This window comes from Sinohyriopsis cumingii, chromosome 14, assembly GCF_028554795.1.
Source record: "Sinohyriopsis cumingii isolate HCF-2022 chromosome 14, ASM2855479v2, whole genome shotgun sequence".
In the NCBI taxonomy this organism is placed as follows: domain Eukaryota; kingdom Metazoa; phylum Mollusca; class Bivalvia; order Unionida; family Unionidae; genus Sinohyriopsis; species Sinohyriopsis cumingii.
In genome coordinates, this window is record NC_142974.1 from 26,466,672 (window position 1) to 26,488,366 (window position 21,695).

Genomic DNA, 21,695 nt, shown 5'->3' on the forward strand with positions numbered 1-21,695 from the left:
GCTTCATTTCTTAACATATGTTTTCAAATTAAATATTGTTGAATGCAGTTTTCGTTAGAATATCTGTAACAGTAGATGTTCTTTGCTTCCCGGAGCTTTTTTAATATACGTTTCATTCTTTATCCTATACGGATACATTTATTCTACGACGCTTACACGCTCTTTCTTGTCATCTTGACATATATCGGAAAACAGGTGACAGAGATGCCTACTTGAATACAAGTATATTATAGTTTTCCTACAATGAATCGATTGAGTGAACCTGGAATTTATTATATTGTTTTGTCCGATTTCGTTGAAAAGTAATTAAGGCGAGGTTAATAAATGCTCCTTATGTAATAAACAGAACAAACAGAATATCCAAAACTGTTCTATTGATCATGCATGACATTAATCACATATAGATAATAAGCAGACACAGATAATGCTTTTTAAATAGATTACATTAAGCATTCAGTTACGAATAATTCGCCTTAAAAATTGGTTATTTGTTATAGTGCAAAGACTTTTGGCTATTGTAATCCAGTCGTGTCGGCGCAAGTGTGAAGTATTTTTTGGAAATCCGGTGCCGTTGGGTCATTTCCTGGTGTTTTTCTTACCAATAAATCTACTATAGTACTTGTTAACAGTAATTAATCTGCTTTAGTGTCGGAAGAGCTTAGTGACTAAAGGAAGGATAATGAATTGGCAACATAAAACGTTACAGCAGATTACAGCTTCATTATAGTGGTATATAAATCAAATGATCCCCTGATCAAATTGCACTACATGATACACGTAATGGGAAAGATTTTTTGTATATTTTTCTGATCTGTTTATGAGAAACAAAACTCCATGAAAAATAAATAATATATTAATTTAGGTTTGGACAAACAGCAGCAAAAGTAAATAAGTATAAAGTTAAGATTCAATCGATATTAATATGAGACATGTACTTAAATAGAGCGACTGGTATGTTCAGTTAAAAGAGTTTGGAATTCCAATACGGAGTGCAGATTATTGATAAAACAATTTCAGCGCTATTTGTATCCCAAGATTATTTGTGAAAGAAATATGACAGAAATATGTGCTTTACAGTTGAACTTCAAGGTCATTAAGCATACTTAACGTAGGGTCTTTGTTTCGTATTCAGGAAAAGAGAGAAGATTGTGCATGCATTATCCTTTCGAAGAACACATGACTAGACTTAAGTATTTGATGGCAGGAAGGAACTTGATTTTACAATAAGGCCTTACGTAGTTTATCGATTAGTGACACTGTTGCAAGATTCCACATACTTATCTCAGAGCTTCGACATTGTACTGGTGTACACTATGCATGTTGGCAAAGGTACTTCCAATGATTACAAATTATGCTGAATATGTAAAAACCCTCTGCTGTACCAACATGTTAAAATAGTTCGTTTGTTCAGAACAAATTGTTACATGTGCGCTGCTTTGATATGAAACATGTGACAATAGTGCACAAGTGACAATAATGCTAGTTAAGGCTAGCTAGGCAATAACTGTGTAAACAGTGAGACAAAGAATCATTGTCTCTGGGGTAAGTCATATTGTTCTCGAAACTTTCATGTTTATCTCTCTTTAAGGTGTACCTCAATACCCACCGGTTCGTCTGGTCGGAGGTCTAACCCCCATGGAAGGAAGAGTAGAAATTTATTACAATAGTTCGTGGGGCACCATATGTGATAACTCATGGGATAACAATGATGCCTTAGTTATCTGCAGAATGCTGGGATTCAGGTAATTAACAAAACAGGCAAACGTACGTCAAATATTAAATATCACATGGAAGACCATATTTCAACCAAAGAATGAAACACTGTACCAGCTTGCAATTTTCAATCCATGTTTTATAATTGACGCCCGGGAAACTTTCGTCATATTTTCTGCATGAAATATTTAAAATCTTGTCCACTTTGCACATGATTTAAATACTGGGTTTTCCGATACATACTTAGTTGATCTATCTTACAAAATAATGAATATTGGTAAAGGTGTTAACCTGACTTCTGTAGTCAGTTAAGTCTTGCACGCTTTTATTATAAAAACATTCTAAATAAAACTAAGCCATTGTTATCGGTATAGCATTCAGTACTCCACTGTAAATCTCTGATATCTTATAATGATATATTTCCTTTTTGCACACCAGCACCATTGGGGCAACAGCAGTGTGCTGCAACAGCTTTGAACAAAATACAAATCTGAGCATTCTCCTAGATAATGTCCAATGTAACGGATATGAAAGCTCAATATTCAAATGCGGACACAATGGATGGCAAATTCACAATTGCAACCACCAAAAGGATGCTGGTGTGCGTTGTGGTACGTATCTATCAATACCACTTTAACGGCTCTTTACAGGCACACCTGCGTACCAACAAAACGTTCATTACATAGAAACATACATTCATTCATGCAAACATACATACATACATACATACATAGATACATACATACATACATACATACCATTGCTCCTTGCTTTGTAAGTACCTACATACCTAGCTAACTACATTTATGCATAAATACATGAATGCATACATATGCACACAAACGTTGGAAAATGCATTTAGCCAGTGCTTGCATTCATTGCACCATTGCTAGCATCAGTCAAAAGTAGTAACACCGCAGCTCCTATAACAGTCTACATTATATCAGTCTTCATGTCTCTATACCTCTGTTTACTTAATTATAAATAGTTTAGTCGACTCACTATTTCCCGTTTAGTTTGTATTATGAGTCTTTGTTGCGCTTCAAGATGACGTTTTAGCCTGTAAATGTTAACCTGGATGAAACCTAGATATGATTACGAACATTCATAAATTGATACATGCATATATGAATGCATACGCTGATACGTGCATTCATGTAGAGATATTCACGAGCCACAGTGGCAGATGGTGGTCAGACTCGCGATCGAAAGGGTGCCATAGGACCAGCACAGCAAATACATGTATATATGTTTGCACTTTATTTCAATTACCTCTGCGACAAATAACATCCTTGTGTTCATGTACTGTAAAGCACTAAACCCAACAAACGCACATACACACACACATAAATTATATATATATATATATATATATATATATATATATATATATATATATATATATATATATATATATGTGTGTGTGTGTGTGTGTGTGTGTGTGTGTGAGGTTGACAAAGGATGCATTCATAAATCTAGGTTTTTGATCCTTCTAACTTTTCTAAATTTCATTTGGAAGCTGTTTGACATAGAAGGTATTGAAATAAAAAGTACAGCTGCAACGCTACAACATGAACTTTATGTTCTCCTGTTTTATATCAAGATTCAACGCATACAAGTAGCTATTTGCTTGTTTACTATCAAATTGATTAGTAAGCTGAAATCGTATAAATATGAAGTTGGAAGGATAATTTTGTGGCTTAGAAATATCACCAAAATGAAGGAAATATATAACAATGGTTAATTACTCAACAAAAATTTCAAATGTCTCTTGATACTTTCTTTCCATGTTTAATTTTAATTCTACTAAGCAAAATTGCTGAATAGGGAAGAATAACTGATTAGGAAAGAACAACTATTTGTAGCGCTAAGCCATAATTTGCACCTTATAACTTTTAATACAGACTTGATAGGCGAGGACTCAAGGATGTTTCTTTATACGTTGATTATGCGTCTTAAATAAAATTTTAACCAACGATATACCATTAGTCAAATTGCAAAGAAAAAACAATTGATAGTGATGTATATCAATACATACATTTCTGGAAGTTCACTTTGCATTATGAAATTCGATATTTTAAACTTTTATCGTACACGTTTTTAGATAAAGAAATGGCTTTCGGCATTCTTTGTATGAATGTTTTAAGAAATTTTATTTTATGTATGTAAAACAAATCAGTAATGTGTTTTTAACGCATCCTTAATTTTCCATGTTTGTTTTTCTCTTTGATAACTAATCGCAATTTTTATTTCAGAAAAGCAGGCTGATTTGTATCAATGGGCACTTTTATCTGACGTTATAAAAAGTATCGTGTTCTTTGGTATTTTTTATATGCAATGTACATTCCGAGAAGATAATTTCACTAAACTTGTCATCATTACAAAATATAATTCCCCGTATATTTAATCTTGATGTTTGTTTAAGGCCCTTATCAAAATCCACCCGTTCGATTAGTCGGAGGCTCAACCCCCATGGAAGGAAGAGTGGAGATTTATTATAATAGTTCATGGGGCACTGTATGTGATGACTCATGGGATAACAACGACGCTGCAGTTGTCTGCAGGATGCTGGGATACAGGTGAATTCTTTGAAAATAATGTAGTTCTCCTGAACGACAAAAGTTAAATTTGTTTCTGCTTGTAGTATATTTTAAACAGCAAATGCAGCTTTTTTTCTTTTTCGTGCAGGTTTATAATAAATGACGCAGAAATAACGTTTGGAACAATGTCCTTTTTATTCTCTGAAATTTGTCATACCTATGCACATCTCATACGATTTAGATACTTAAATGTACAAAACGTGTGTGATGTCGAAGATAATATCACTAATTATGGTGAAGTTATTAAATTTCTTTATATACATACTTGTACATCTATATTCCACATGCCCAGTTCGGAATGCAATTTCTATAACATATTTCATCCAATGGTCACCACACTTGTACCTTAGACTCTCGAAGATAATGGTTTGTGTCTCAAACTCGTTTCCATCATGCATATACATAATTTCATATACAGCTACCTCTATTAAATTAAATTAATCAACCGATTTCATTTATACGTGACTGCACAATCATGAGATCAATGACATTTATGTCTGAACAAAGGATACAAATGTTTCATAAACTATTACCCTATTCATAGCAATAATATATCAGTAGCTTATTACTATCTGCTGACAAATGTCATCCTATTTATACAATCTGATTTCATATAATAAGTTTTCTTTTAATTAACTAGCACAACTGGAGCAAATGCTTCGTGCTGTGCCCGTTTTGGCAAAAATATGAATCTCAACATTTTTCTGGATGATGTAGGATGTTACGGATATGAAAGCTCAATACACAATTGCGAACACAGAGGATGGCGAAAGCACAATTGTGCTCATTCCGAAGGTGCTGGCGTTTTTTGCGGTACGTATAAGTTCAAACCACTTCGAACAATACATGACATGTAAGCCAGCATACATACATGTATACATACATACATACACACATACAAACATGCATAAATACATTCATACATACCTTTCTCTTATTCTTTATTTTTACTTAGAAACCATTTCATAGAGTTGGAGAAAGTATCAATTTGGTACAAACCTGACACATTTTGAAGTTACTTACTTTAAGAATCTCTCATTGCTTAGATATTACGTTAAATCTAGGGAAAGTGAGACTATTGTGCAAGCATTCTGAAGGTATGTTGATATCTGCCTCTTGCCATGATCAGTCTCAATGTTATGTTAGAATTTGAGCGGCTACCGTGAACATGTGTTAAATTCATCATCCTGTGTTCTATGCTGCTAAAACAGATCAGAGTGATAAATTTTGCGTACATAGGCTGATGTGGATATATATATATATATATATATATATATATATATATATATATATATATATATATATATATATCTTTCTGTCTCTTCTCTATGATAGTTAAGTTTTCTCAAAGTGCATGCGAACACAAATCGGTAAGTGGTAAAGACATAAACATATATGATGCCAATGTGATTGTGAAGAATGCAAAACTCCTATGGCTAAAGATGTCGTATCGAATAATATTATGTACGCTATCTTTATTTATTTGATTACATATAGCTGTTAAAAATAAAAAGACTTACTAAAATAGCTAGACGAAAGCACAGGCAATAGAATGTCGTTTGCTAAGAGTTTAACAGCTATTTTAAATCTTTAATACTTTTGAAGGATTGAAAAAATGTTGCAAATTGCTGAAAATCTATGTTCCGGTATTAGACTGTCGTACTTTCTGTAGCTTGGGCAAACATATACAGATAATGTATCACGTGCAATTTTTTTTCTGTGGATGCTTTTGTAATATACTAAATGGCTAACAAAGTCCATTATGTAAGATGTGTTTACCATGATCACGAAAGTACGCTTCCATAAAACGTATTAGTTATATATCTTAATGAACTACATGGGTCAAATACAGTGCTAAACTACACATATTTAAAAAGTTTCACCATAACAAACTTAGTTAAATGTTCGAAAAAATATCTCCTTGCAAACAAGGTTATGCTAAGTTAATATTGTTTACGTACAAGCATAAAGTTGATCATGTTTGCATACAGACATATAAATGACTGAAATGAGTATAAACAAGTTTTGACAGTAAAGATATTTCCTTCTAAAATCCACATTCGTGGATAAGCTGAAATGTATTACTCTAAAGCATTCTATCATTAAACTCATAATAATATTCATACATACTCTCTTAAACAGAAATAGGCAGAAATGGAAACTGGTCGGTGTATGATATATGTGCTAGTCTATTATAAAGGTACTTCAGCAAAATTGCTGAAAAGGGAAGAATTACTGATCAGAAAAACACATATATTTGTAGCGCTAAGCCATAACCTGCACCTAATAACTTTTAATATAGACTTGATATTTCTTACGATTTCGGGATAAAACTCAACAAAAGTAAGGATATTCAAATTGCCAGAGACGTCTTCTGAAATTAACTCCATTGACAGGAAACTAGGTATGTAGTCCTACGACATTAAACAAAAATATGCCCACATGAAGAAAATGCATTTGGTCATAGTAATGCAAGAAGTCTTAAGGAAATGACACCAGTTCGAAGAACGCAGATTTTGCCTACAAAAGTGGCACTCAAGGCACAGAAAGAACCCGCAAGCATCGACACAAAATGGTCATATAACAAATTCGGTGTGGTACGTTAATGAAAATAAAAGAGTGTCAAACGGTATATACAAACGGTTTTGCTAGAGCGGGTACAATATATGTAACATACGCTGTAAAAAAAAGCACATACGCATAGACGAATAGAGGCATGCGTGTAAATACACACATACTTCCAGCAGTCAGTTATTATGTTATATGCTTTTACCCGTTTTGTCAAAAAAGAAAATGTTATTCATCTTCAAAAATGTAACATAAAAGAAAGTTGTCTTAGATAATGTCTCGTTTAGAGAAATCGTATTGCAGCTTGTTAGCATTCATTATGTTATTGACTTATTCAAGGCTATCAATTTTCCTGACTACGGATTTGATGTGGAAGAATGCGATACTAGCTTAATGCACAGAGCATTAAGCAGGATTTTCTGCACATGAAGTTCTTTTAGAAACACAAATGGTTTGATGCAAGTTTCTTTGTGGATCTTTCTTAAGGTTCATCTCCTAATCCGCCGGTTCGACTAGTCGGAGGACTGAACAACATGGAAGGAAGGATAGAAGTTTATTATAATAATACCTGGGGCACCGTATGCGATGACCAATGGGATAATAATGATGCCAAAGTTGTCTGCAGGATGTTGGGCTATAGGTGAGGAAAACAATTAATAACAAAACAAAAAAGTGAAATTTCTTTGAATGATAAACACGCTTTAATCGACCCATGCAAACATATTTTGAACTTAGTATATTCAGATGCGCAAGGCATATTATGTGTTATTTTCATACCAATTTATAAGTATCTACATGAACGTTTTTAGCACTCATTGCCTGTTAAATACCTAAAGGCCAATCAATTTCTCTAATGAATGTGAAGCTTTAAGTTGCAGTACTTCTTTGGAAGGTCGTTCCAAAATTCCGATCTAGAATAGTAATCATGAAATGTCGAAAATTTATTTGCATCCCCAATGTTTTCTATTTTGTCTTGAACTTCTTTAATCTATATGGCACATTCAAAATGCAATTCATTTATCCTATTGTATCCACTTGGGCTGTAATAACGCGGAAGTTTTTCTGTAGGTTGTTGGGTTTCGTGTATGGAATATAATGCAAAAGATGTTTTAAAACACGAAGGTTGCTTCAACGACCAATGAAGAAATGATTATGTAATACAATCTAACTAGCATCAAAAGCTTCAAGGACACTATACCATGTTTATATGTTTAGTCTTGTAAATATACTCAGAATCTGTCCACGTACACATTGGATATAAATACTTAATTTAATCATTATAGCCTTGTAAAATGAGTTATTATTTACATTAATGTAATCAATGCTGAATAATTGTTCAATTCTAAATATATGCCTAATTTAAAATCACATTTAATATAAAGTACGGCATCTATGTTCCACCAACACTTCATACGAATACTATTGGAATTGATGATGTGGTTTGAAACAATAATTCGCTGTCCATCTAGCATCATCACAAAATCTGTCATATTTAGTATTGCTACTTTTACGCAAGACATATTCATTATAATTGACGCATGAGCTAGAAATAACAGGAAGCATCAGTGTTGAAAACCTTTTCATTAACCTTTTCAACAACTAGCACCATTGGAGCATTTGCAACGTGTTGTACCAGATTTGGACAAAATACGAATCTGAATATTGTTCTGGATGATGTTGAATGTATCGGATCTGAACGCTTTATATACAACTGCGTGCATAGACGATGGGGAACCCACAACTGTACACACTCCCAAGATGCTGGCGTGCGTTGCGGTATGTAGAACTCAAAACCACTTAAAAGCCTAATAGAGATACATCGCATCATACAGATAAATAAACACCTACCTGTTCTAACGTGTTCTCTTTAAAGCTAAACGAAAAGAGACTGACATCTCTATAGTGAGTTCCACTAAATGTATATATGACAAAAATAAACTAACCGTCATTTAATGTCATTTAATGTCAAAGTCGTACTAAACTTTGATTCAGTTAAATTAACAGCAAAGGCATGTGGTAATATTTGTTCCTAATCAATGTATGCTCAAACTTTGAGTATAAAATTCCTGAAACATATAGAACTATGAGATGGACAAAAGCGACATATCATGGATAGGATATTTCTAAATGAGGATATGGCACTTGCACGATGAAGTGCATATATGCTTGCACATCCAATATAAACGACGAGGAGTATTTGATTCCTTCCATAAACTTCTCGTTATATAACCAGAATTGTGTGCATAATTCTAACTGGACACTCCGTATGCGGAATGAGACTCAATACCAGGCCGAGACTACAGATTTAGTTCCTGTCTGTTCTAGATTATTGCAATGTATATTGCGAAATGGTAAAAATTGCTTAACATAAAAAATTTAAGGAGATATATTAATCAATCAATCTTGGCCTGATAATCTTCATATATTTTGTCAACTGACAGACGTGTTTTCTACGGAAAGAGGCCAACGTAAACAACAAAATCCATGCATTTAAACAATAGAAACTTAGTTTTTGAGGAGTGTATTTTATTATGTCAACAGTTTCGTGAAATCTTATATGTTAAAATTATAAACATAGACAAATATCAATATATTTTATTCGAAGAGTTTCTAAACTTTTCAGAGCAGAGAGTTCTTCATTTGGTTAGTCCGATAAATTAAAATATGTGTGATAATTTATACTCTGTCTATATATCGAATAATTCTATCTTGCTTCAAGTATTAATTCATTCACCAACATGTATTCTTATATTGATTTTGTTTAGAATTTAAGACACTTTAATTCCAATCGAAAATATTTTGAGCGAAATCATTTTTACTGAAGTACCGTAGTGATGCATTTGAAACCCCTAATGAATAGGCTTAAGGTGAGGAATTATACTAACTGTGTGCAGCTGTCTTCATGTTTAGAGAATAGCCATAATAATTCGTAAAACAAAATTAAGAGACATGATACAGGAGGAGAAACAAATGAAGGGAAACGCTAAGGTATAGAAATAAAGCAAAACGTCATGGAATGGTAAAAGAACTGAAGCATTGTAAAAGACAATGCGACAAAAATAACATTATTGTAGCATGTTGATTCTGTAATTGCTTTTCTGGAAACTGAGATTTAAATTTCTCCTTAGGTAATACGTAACGAATATCTGGATAACCCATTGACACATATACATATCACTGCATGTGAGAGTTTCTTTTTCTATTGTTATGAAAGCAACTCACTGTGTGGTCAAATCAGCATTTACGATGACTAAGAATGACATGCGTGTCCCTTTCAAATCGATTTCTCGTAAACATTCTAATCTCCATTCAGAGATAGATAGATAGATAGATAGATACATAGATAAATAGATAGATACATAGAGAGATACATATATAGTCCAGGTTGGTTTTATGATCTTTGTGTGCCGGAAAGAAAATATGAATTGTTTTAACCGTTGTTATTGCATGCGTTCAACTTTAAAATAAATATGTGGAGGTACTTAAATGGGTTTCATATTTCAAAGTTTGAATATTTTTGGAGATGAAGACAAAATTTTAGATACAACAAAATTTACAGACATACCTGCAAATCATGCATTCACAATTTTCACACTCGTGTTTGATGATGGAACAATCATTATCTGAAATTTTTTAGCAATTATTACAGATTTTACACGTTATCCAGGTTAACAAGATCACATTGGCTTGCACATTGTATCTTGTTAGCAAAGAGTAAAGTCAATGTAGATTATAAAACTGTATTGCCCACTCTTGAAGAAATATGATTCTAGGGTACAGTTTAACTTGATGTATCATTTAGGTACAATTCAAAACCCGCCGGTTCGACTTGTTGGAGGTGTAACCAACATGGAAGGAAGAGTAGAGATTTACCACAACAATTCATGGTGCACAATATGTGATGACCAATGGGATAATAATGACGCCACAGTTATCTGCAGAATGCTGGGATATAGGTGAGTAAAACGACCGTTGAAACCGCTCGGAATGATAATCCTGCCATGATAGATCCATATAGAAAATTGTGATTGTCCTACATTCATGAGACCAAGCAATTACGCCTGTCGTTTTTATCCTTTATTCTGTTAGAAGTCTATCATCTTGAACTCTTTTTGTCCTGCTTTATATCCAAAATCCCACCGTTAAGTGGATATTGTAATTGCCAATAAATATGTGCTAGGTCTCTCCAAAATTACATTGTAAAGGTATTACTTATGAATTGTGGTCAAGTTATGTCCGTCGTTTATCTACACAATTGTAACTTACACCTGTTGCAATCTTTATAACTAACTCACATTAACATTTATTTGGTCGTTTGGATGCACGTTTCATCACAAATGGCATTAGTCTCTTTGAGACAATAACGTGACTTTCAGTCAGTTCTTAATTGTTCAACACGCAACATCCATATATATATATATATATATATATATATATATATATATATATATATATATATATATATATATATATAAATGTTTTACGATATAAATTGGACATAACACTCATTTCGTCTTGGACTTCCATACTTGCATAATGCCATTCATCAGAACCAACTTCACAAACTTTTTTTTAACTTGATCATAAAATATGCTGTTTTGAGAACCCTCCCTATCCAATGCATAATAACGATCCTTTCCATGTATCAGTACCATTGGAGCAACTGCGGTGTGCTGTGCCAGATTTGGACAAAATACTAACCGGAGCATTGTTCTCGACGATGTAGTATGTAGTGGATCTGAAAGTTCTATACACAATTGCGCACACCGTGGATGGGGAACCCACGATTGTCTTCACTCCGAAGCTGCTGGCGTGCGTTGTGGTATGTTTAAGTAAAAAAAATCAAAATCTAGTTGAGACACAAAACAGCATAAACCCATACATACGTAGTTACACACACGCGTACATGTATATACATACAGAAATGCATACTCAGATAGATAGATAGATAGATATATACGTCCTCACATAAATATATGCCTCTAAACTCTTGTGTTCTCTTTAAACTTTGACAAAAATATATTCCAAACCAACCTCTTCAGAGAAAAAGATTTAATGAGTTCCATGGAATGGCTGTCGGATAATAAACTAATTATCACTTACTGACAACACATTGTACTAAACTCTTGTTCAGTGAAATCTTGTTGGGAAACACGAGGAGTGCAATAAACATAAACAGTATAAACCTTGGAATACTAAGTGTTTACAATTTTGTGAGACCTGATAGACGCCTTATGTTCAATATCGAACTGATTGTTTCCATGTGTGTAGTTTAGACCTTTTCTTTTCCTGTAATCCAAATATTCACGCACAGTTCTTATTGAACATTCCAAAAATGGGAATTCGAAGAGCAGTAGATACTTGATAACAATTATAAACTTATCTCCTTTATCATGTGGCTTCGTAAAATATGCACACTTCATATTGAAGAATAGTAATTATTCCCTGCTTAATTTCTGATAGATACCTTTTAGTCTAAAGGCTCCGTGTATTTCCAAAGATGGACACAGTCATCTCTACTGTACACTATTAAGGTGAAGAAAGTCGTTTACATATTCCAACAGCTAGAAGGAGTATTGGAGGATATTAGTTATATAGACCCATACGTTTATGAAATATATCAAATCAAAATAAGCAATAAGGAATAATTGTCAGTAATATTAATTTTAAGAATGTTTAAAAATAATATGAACAGAAAGGGGTCATAATTGATCTGATTCATTCATTTTATATACTTCTAAATATGGTTCGTATGGCTCAGTATCTTTTCCTTTGTGTGTTATTAGCTTGTCTATTGAATTTGACTTTGTAGATTGTAATAATACGTTTTAATCAAGAGGAAGCACAATCATACATAACATTTTCCTACTCCAATATATATATATTTATATATATATATATATATATATATATATATATATATATATATATATATATATATATATATATATATATATATGTATGTATGTATATGGAAGTGCAGGTCTAAATGATATAAAAAGAGTAGTAGTAATTGTATCTCATACTGATATAAGTAATGATATATGTTAAGTCCTGTCGCGCAAAATCATTTTGTTAGCTATGTGAACCTGCTTTCAAGTCGAGGCAATAACCTCAGGAAAATGCATGTTGTAGTCAATATATGTTGATAAGGTTTATTTCAGGAAAATGTTAAGGTGTAAATATAACACAAAATCAAGATAAATTGGATTGATTGGGAAATATTGTAAAAGACGATGTACAAAATGTTTTAGTATTTCCTTTCTGCAAATACCATGCTAAAACTGTTTCCATTTATCATAAGATTATTGCAAACACAATTGCTCAAAAAAAGTGAGTAGTCAGACAAACAGCACAACTATTTCTTCCATAAAACAGTTACAAGCTGTTTATTTCTCTATAATTGTAGATGCATTAGTTGATAACTGAAGGGAATAGTTGAATTTCCCAGAACATAATAGTTTGATAAGATCCGACTGTGTTTATTCGTGAAGAAATTGCATGGAGAACTACTTTATACTACCTTTTATAATTATAGTCATCTGCAAAGTAACTAACGTCAACACTGAATTGGTAGGCATGCCCTCTGCATGCCTTTAAAGCGAAATAAAAACAGTGGATTTATAGTTTAGGTCGAAAATTTAATAAATTGATTTGACGAAATCAAATAACAAATGTTTGATGTTTTGTTTTTTGGAATATAAATAATTCTTCGACTATGTTTGTAAACGAAAACTCTCGTTCATTAAGATTTACTTTATTTTGGCTTGACTTTGATTCTCTTTTTCTCTACATGAATGCGCCTTAACGGAAAGTTAAGTCTCTAAAGAAAACAAGAAGGTAAATTATTTTACGCTTTCTTCAAGGATATAAATTATTCTTCATGGATGAGAAGCTTGACAGCAATTTTAGGTCTACTAATATATTTCCTTTCCAATAATCTCTAATATTTGGCCTCTTGTCTTCATGCATTTGTGTAGAAGTCGATAAGTATGAGGTTACTCACTAATGCTTATTCGTGGGCTTCTGTTTGAACAAATATTTATGAGGACGATCCTAATCGGTCCCTTCCGATCTGAACATTTCAGATGATTAGCTGATATGGTCAGTCGTAATCAAATTCGTATTGATTCCAATCGTAAGAACAACTAACAAACTGGCTGTATAAGTTCCTGACAGGTAGTCGGGTGGCGAATATATTACTAATGTATTCATTCAAACAAACAACCGTGTGAGGGGAAACAATCTCAACCGATGCATGGAATGATTCAATTCCCTTATATCTGTCCCTTGTTAATTTAGCAAATGAAATTCACCTCCCAAACATACATATATGTAACATTATTAATTTTACCTAACGGTCTCGTTAATTTGTATCTAAATAGCGATACACAAAGCAGCAATAATGATCAAGTTAAGAGTGGAAAATCAGTTGCTATGAATGTCCAAGAGACTTCTTACGAATCTGTCTCTATGTTTAGTAAATTAGTGGTGAACTCAGAGAGCTAGAGTGGACTATGAAGGACTGAATTAAGTGAAAGCTTGTACCTCAAGAGTACCTATGTATGATTAGAACAGTAAATAGAGGTTTTCTTTTAAATTGTAGAGAGGTTTGATTTGTTTCTAGAGTATGTTTTTCTGATAATTGGGAGGTGAAATTAATCTATATATCTGTTACGATTCCTGATATTTAAATTCATATGTTTTAGCGATTCGTGCTGACGAAAAGGCGTATTATAAAATGCAGATGTTTGTTCTGTTATTTAATACTTTCAACGGATGAAATGAAACCCTTGCAGATGCATTATTGGGCTTCAGGTTTTATATTTTCTTTATTTTAATATATGACGAATAATGATGGACAGATGTCATATTAATGAAATGTCTTTCCGTCCTCCTTAATTCTTAGTTCTCGGTATCATTTTAAGTGATAATCAAATTATTTTGTTCCTTACCTTTTCTTCTATCTTTTCTCTGTGAATTTAATCCTGTTTAGCAGCAATAGTTAAATTTATGGGATTTTGTTGAAATTATTTTGTTGATTAATGATATCTTTATATCAATTAGCATATTTTGACAGACGTATTTTAGTATATTGCAAAATCCACGATGACGCATTTATTGCATATCTCTTTTTGTATAGAACAAATATGGTCGTACGTACATTTCATCTTGATGTTTTATTAAGGTACAATTCTAAACCCGTCGGTTCGACTGGTTGGTGGTTTAACCAACACAGAAGGAAGAGTAGAGATTTATTATAATAATTCATGGGGCACGATATGTGATGACCTATGGGATAATAACGATGCCACAGTTGTCTGCCGGATGCTTGGATATAGGTGAGGAAAGCAAACAACAACAAGAAACTAATTTTGTTTTAAGGATGAACGTGCATTGATTGACCTGTGCAGGAATATTGTTCATGTAGTATATTCAGTTTAGCAAGACATATTACGTACCTTTTTCATGCTGCTATATTTAAGAGACATAACTATTACCTTCCACAGTTCTTGTCCTATGTTGCATGTTAATTGTTTTAAACCCCATTTTATCAAACATGTTCTTTCCAGAATTTCCTAAATCTATATACCTAGTTGAAAATAAGATTCATTTACTTTATTGGATCACTTGTCACCTCCCTAGACTCGGTGGGACGAAATATAGATTTTAATACGTTTTTCTTTTCTTATCTCGTGTCATCGAGTTATGAGCATAATGTCTTGTATCGTTACTCCTACACTAAACCTACACAGCCTTCTGAAACTTGACAGAAGAATTGTGTCATGATTGACACTCAAGCCATTGACTAATTGTTATCTGCTTCACAACATATACTTCATTGGGAACGTTTTCTTTCCTGAAATAATAAATATCTGTTTCATTAACCAGTACCAATGGATCAACTGCAGTTTGCTGCGCCAGATTTGGCCAAAATACTAATCTGAGCATTGTTCTGGATGATGTAGCATGTATTGGATCTGAAAGTTCTCTTCATATCTGCGCACACGGAGGATGGGGAACTCACAACTGTGTCCACTCCAAAGCTGCTGGCGTGCGGTGCGGTGCGTACTAATTAAAAAAAAAACAGTTTAAAGTCTACTTGATACACACATCATCATACACCTATGGATGCATGTATACGGATATGCATCTTTTGATAAGAGTAGTCATGGCTTTGCTTTTTGTTGCGTGATCAACCTATTCATGCACCGTTCTAACTGGACACTCAGTAACTAGGAACGTGATGTAGAATGGATCGTTCATCCTTGACCATACCTAGAAAAATTTCCACATTATGTTGTAGCTAAGTCAAATATCCGCATTGATATCTCAGGATATCAAACTGTGCTCACCTTATCGTGGAAAATAGCTCTCAGACTACAGGCTCTACGTATCTGCTTGGCTAGTCATACATCTTTTCTAGTTTAGAATATTAATGTGAGGGAAGTTAGTAAAATATGTCAACAATTGGGAATAAACTTGGAAGAAAATAATTTCTAGACATAGTTTCAATAACCATTACAGTCCAGAATTTGTAACAAGGAAAAAATGTCAGTGAAAGTGATGTCAAAACAACAAAAGGTAAATATCATCATGCATGATTATGATTTTCTGATTCATTTATGTTCTGTGCCGCTGCATACTCCTCTTTATGATTACTATTCTAGATCGGAAAACGCGAAGGTGGAGAATAACAAATATTAATTACAGTAGGAGAGGACCAGAAACATTTGAAGATAAGATGTACACGATATTTTAACATCTTCTGCACATATGTCATTCCAGATGATTGTTTTCATGTTATGCAATCAATTCACTTTGTGAGGAAAGAAATCTACAGGGTGCATGGAACGAATCAATTCTGTCGTATCCGTTCCTTATTGATATTTCTTCCTCCCAAGGATTTTTACATAGATACGAGTACTTAATAACTTCCAGTGATTAACATGTTAATCCGTATTTGAACAGTTTATAAAAAAGTAGCACCGATGATGAGGTTTACACTTGATAACTACAGCACATAATTCAGAATGGAATTAAGTGAATTTTCTTTAGCTCGAGTAGTTGTGGAAGATTATAACAGTGCTTTTACATTGTATGGAGATTTATGTTTTCACTAGCGTCGGTTTGTCAGATGATGAGCAGGTGAAAACGATATGTATATCTAGTATGATACTGACAATTAAATATCACTTGTAATAGCAATTTCTTTACTTTATCTGGTCACAATAAAATGTAAATTTGTGCTGCGAGAAAGACGTATCATGCAATACTGATAATTTTTTCTGTTCCGATATTCAACTTATAAATTTGAAACTTTGCAGATTCGAACATGAAGACTCGTGCTGGAATAGCATATGATTCAAAAATCTTACCATTCTTCTTAACGTCTAGTTCACACTCTAAGGCTCAATAATAAATGAAAAATGTTTTTTTCTTTCTCCTTTCTTCTTTTCTCCCTGGGAATAAAATTCTGATTTTATGGTAACGGTTGCATTCGTCGGAATATGTTTTTAATAGTTTTATTCAGCAAGTTTTGAGATAATCTTCTTATCGTAGTGTATAGTCCATGAATATTAGTTCACTCTGAGTTTCCTTTTCTCTATCTGTGTTATAGTTTTTAGTACATTTACTCATGATCTTTCATTAAGGTACAATTCAAAATCCACCGGTTCGACTGGTCGGAGGTCTAACAAACATGGAAGGAAGGGTCGAGATTTTCTATAATAATTCATGGGGCACGATATGCGACGATCTATGGGATAATAATGATGCCACAGTTGTATGCAGGATGTTGGGATATAGGTGAGTAAATAAAAAAGACACCACAATTAGTCAGATTTCTTTGACTGATAAATTTAACCTGATCGACTCATGGAGGGATTTGTGATTGTAGTACAGTCAGAAGAAAAAGAAGTTTCACAAATATTTTTTCATATATTTCTAATGTAAAGTAATATGAAATATATATTTATCATCTTGAATACTTTTGTTTGTGGGATGGTTTAAACACTATCCATTTCACATTTGAATTATATACTCGCTTTTGGAAAATATTCTTGGCCTGCTGATTCGCTGTCTATGCTTAAGTTATTTACAGCGTACTTGTAATTAGTTATGACAGGTAATTTTTCGAACCTATATGACTAGTTGAAAATAACATCCATTGATCATATTCGATCAGCTTTTCCCAACGCTCCTTTCTATGATCCGATACGCGGCCTTGAACCAGTATGTCTTTATTCTTCCCGCGTCAATAATGTGTGTGTCAATTACATTTGCATTCTCACTATTATACATAAGCTACTCAGCCGATATGAGCTTGTGGCATGATGGACGGTTATTTGTGCATAAATCACATTATTATATGTACTGGAAGTAATCTAGCATTGGGGTTGTACTATCTGCTTCAAAAATATGCCTTTTTGCAACCTTCTCTTTCCCAAAGTAATAAATATCCCTTTTATTAATCAGCACCACTGTATCAACTGGAGTGTGCTGCTCCAGATTTGGACAAAATACGAATCGGAGCATTGTTCTAGACGATGTTGGGTGTACTGGATTGGAAAATTCTCTACACAATTGCGCACACAGAGGATGGGGAACTCACAACTGTGTCCACTCCAAAGCTGCTGGTGTGCGTTGTGGTACGTAAAAGTAAAAACACTTCAAAGTCTAACTGAGCCAAAACAGTATAAACCGATGAACATACGGAGACAGATACATACTCACATGCATATATGCTTCTAAATTTGTGCGTTATTGTTAAACCTAGATGAAAGGATAAACTACACCAGTGGTGCCCAGCCTGTGGGCCGCGAGCAGTAGGGCTGCAAGGTTATTCTATTGGGTGCGAATTGGGTCCATTAAAAGAATGTAAAGGTACAAGTATTAGCATGATGGGTTCTGCAAAATTGTTTGAAGCTAAGAGGAGCGCATCATACGCGAAAATACAGGAAATCCCCACTGATATACAGAATTTCTTACTGCGAGAAAGCTGTACATAGTTCCAAGGAATGGTTGTGTGATAATAAAATAATCTTTATTTGCAAATCAAATACCGCAGTTAATACGTGATAAGGGAAGTACCTAGGGAGGAGACGAGGTGTGCAATGCAAAAAATATAAACGTTTGAACAGTAACAATTACAGAAATGCGTGCCTCTTTTTGAAGGGTTTGTTTTCATTACCAAAATAAATTTAACACTGTCTTAAACTTTCAAAACGAAAAACGGAGGTTTGATCCTAAGGTGAGTACTAAATTACTATTTCACAGTTCACATACATGACGACTCATTTGATTATTTCCATATGCGTAAGCTTTGCATTGTTTTCTCGTTATGCGATCATACTTTTAATCTACTGTTGGAACTGAACACTCCATCACGGGAGAAATAGTCGTTGAATATTGTCACCAAATCAGATGTGGATACGGGATATTGCAGAATGTTAAATATTGCTTACTTAATTGCGGATCAATAGCTATCAGCCTCAAGGCTCCATACGTTTCCAAAGCTGAAAATATTTCCTTTCTTGGGTGTAAAATTAATGCGAAGAAGCTCTTTTACTGGGAATGAGCTTTGGACAAATTTAGTTATTGCAATCCAAGTTTCTTTAAATATTACAGGACAGAATAAGTGACAGGAAAGACGTGTCAGTACAGTAATTTAAGGAAAGTGATAAGGTGTAGAGATAACACTATGTCAAAAGAAAGTAGGAGAGAAATTGAATCATGTTAAGAGACGATGTACAATATAACTTAATATCTTATGTCTGCATTTGCTATACTCAATCCTACGCTTTTTTAGCGTAAGAACACCGCCTACAAAGCTGCTTGCACAAAGGGAGTAACTATTCAGAAATGCGAAACAAATTCTTTCACAAGGCAGAAATTAGTAGCTTGTTTCCTTTAATACAGACGTTCTGGATATAGGCATGCTATTTCCTTGTCCCTTGACTTATCTTTGCAATATATTTCTGAGGTGACATTAAGAATGTAAACATTTTTAGATGAATTTCTTAGATGAAAGGCTACGCCTGTTTATTTACTTCAATTTACGCAAACTCTTACGTATACATCTTGTCCAATACAATTTAAATACTTCTCAATCCTCCATAACTTTTGTTTTACTCGTTCTCCTCTTAAATGGCAACGGTTACATGTAATGGATAGTATTTAAATTATCTTAATCAACAAGAGCATCAGTGCATGTAAATGTCTCCTAAACATATTTGTATTCATGATGTGTAGTCCCTAAAGACGAGTTTAATGGTTTTCTCTTTTCTTAATAAGAATATGGTTCTAGGATTTCAAGTCAAGTTTTCTTTAAGGTACAATTCAAAACCCACCGGTTCGTCTGGTCGGAGGCTTAACCCCCATGGAAGGAAGAGTAGAGATTTATTATAATAATGCATGGGGCACGATATGTGATGACCTATGGGATAATAATGATGCCACAGTTGTCTGCAGGATGTTGGGATATAGGTGAGTACAAAAGTGTGTTTTCAATATGAAAGCAAACATTCAATAGTGCAAGCCATATTATGTGTCTTTCTCATGCCAATTTATAAGAGAGATCCAATTATCACAACTTGCAGTTTTTGCCCTGCTTTTACGTGCGATGTTTAAAGACTTAACACGTTCCTCTCATGACTTAGGTACTGTAATTGGCAATACAACAAAACCAGGTCATCTCAAAATTGCCATTTGAAAATTATTTCGTCATCAACTGCAATTACGTTATTTGCATTACCTAGTGCAAAGTTGTACTTCTTTAATCCTCATGCCTATTGAACCTATCATTTATGCAGTCCATTCGATCGACAATTTACCATATTTGGTGCTTAATCTATTACGTTTCTGCTTTAAACCAGTTTTGTTTCTCACTTATTATCAATGCATCAATGAAATACGGCTCATCGTTTCTTCAACACAAACGCTTTTCGGTCACTTTGAAATTAACCGAAGAATCCTGGCATGATGTATGTTCATTTGTATATAAATAATATAATCCCATTTACTGGACATATATGTCATGTCTCATTACTTTGTGCTTTAAAAATCATTGTTTAAAAGGGAAACATTTCTTTCCTGTAATAATATATAAAATTTACATAATTCAGCACTACTGGATCAACTGCCGTATGTTGCTCCAGATTTGGGCAAAATACAAATCTGAGCATTGTTCTGGACGATGTAGTATGTAATGGATCTGAAAGCTCTATACACAACTGCGCACACGGAGGATGGGGAACTCATAACTGTGTTCATTCCAAAGCTGCTGGTGTTCGTTGTGGTACGTATAAGTCCAAACGGCTTCAATCGGTAGCTGAGACACACGGCAACATAATTTCATTGATACATGAATACATGTCTACATACGTATACACATAAAGGTATATATATATAGATATATACATACGCACATATCAAACAAAACACGAGGAACATGTGCTTCTTTCACAACGCATTGTGATCCTCTTGTTATGTGAGCACTATTCATCCTCCATTATAACAAGATAGTAATTTACAAGTTCGCTTAATAAGAGAAGGCTGTCCACTGACTTGTTTAGGATTTCAGTTTATTTGCTATGCCTTAAAAGTAGTTGCTGATGATTATACCCGTTCCGTGAGCTTTACTTTCAAAATTGTAGATAGATTTAAATTCCTGGCACAGTATTTTTGTCTGATAATCCGGGAGTGTTTATCTAGTATGATATTTGATTTTTTTTTCCATCATTTGTTGTAGGGAGATTGCAAGATTCTAGTCTGGTAGACTAAAATGTATATGTGTTGCATAAATGGCGTGTT

The 21,695-nt window shown here is 33.7% G+C and overlaps 1 protein-coding gene across 2 annotated transcripts in view; it reads left to right on the forward strand.

Moving 5' to 3' along the window:
• Positions 1-21,695, forward strand: part of LOC149783466 (scavenger receptor cysteine-rich domain-containing protein DMBT1-like) — an 86,442-nt gene that overhangs the window by 12,324 nt on the left and 52,423 nt on the right. The window contains exons 5-18 of one of the 2 annotated variants that reach the window (XM_089931715.1): positions 1,589-1,742; positions 2,152-2,324; positions 4,139-4,292; positions 4,954-5,126; positions 7,368-7,521; positions 8,485-8,657; positions 10,684-10,837; positions 11,531-11,703; positions 15,070-15,223; positions 15,774-15,946; positions 17,537-17,690; positions 18,360-18,532; positions 20,216-20,369; positions 21,008-21,180. In XM_089931715.1, coding sequence (XP_089787841.1) covers positions 1,589-1,742; positions 2,152-2,324; positions 4,139-4,292; positions 4,954-5,126; positions 7,368-7,521; positions 8,485-8,657; positions 10,684-10,837; positions 11,531-11,703; positions 15,070-15,223; positions 15,774-15,946; positions 17,537-17,690; positions 18,360-18,532; positions 20,216-20,369; positions 21,008-21,180 — 2,289 coding nt within the window. Of the gene's footprint in view, positions 1-1,588; positions 1,743-2,151; positions 2,325-4,138; positions 4,293-4,953; positions 5,127-7,367; positions 7,522-8,484; positions 8,658-10,683; positions 10,838-11,530; positions 11,704-15,069; positions 15,224-15,773; positions 15,947-17,536; positions 17,691-18,359; positions 18,533-20,215; positions 20,370-21,007; positions 21,181-21,695 lie in introns of those variants that run through there. The other variant, XM_089931716.1, reaches the window with a different exon arrangement.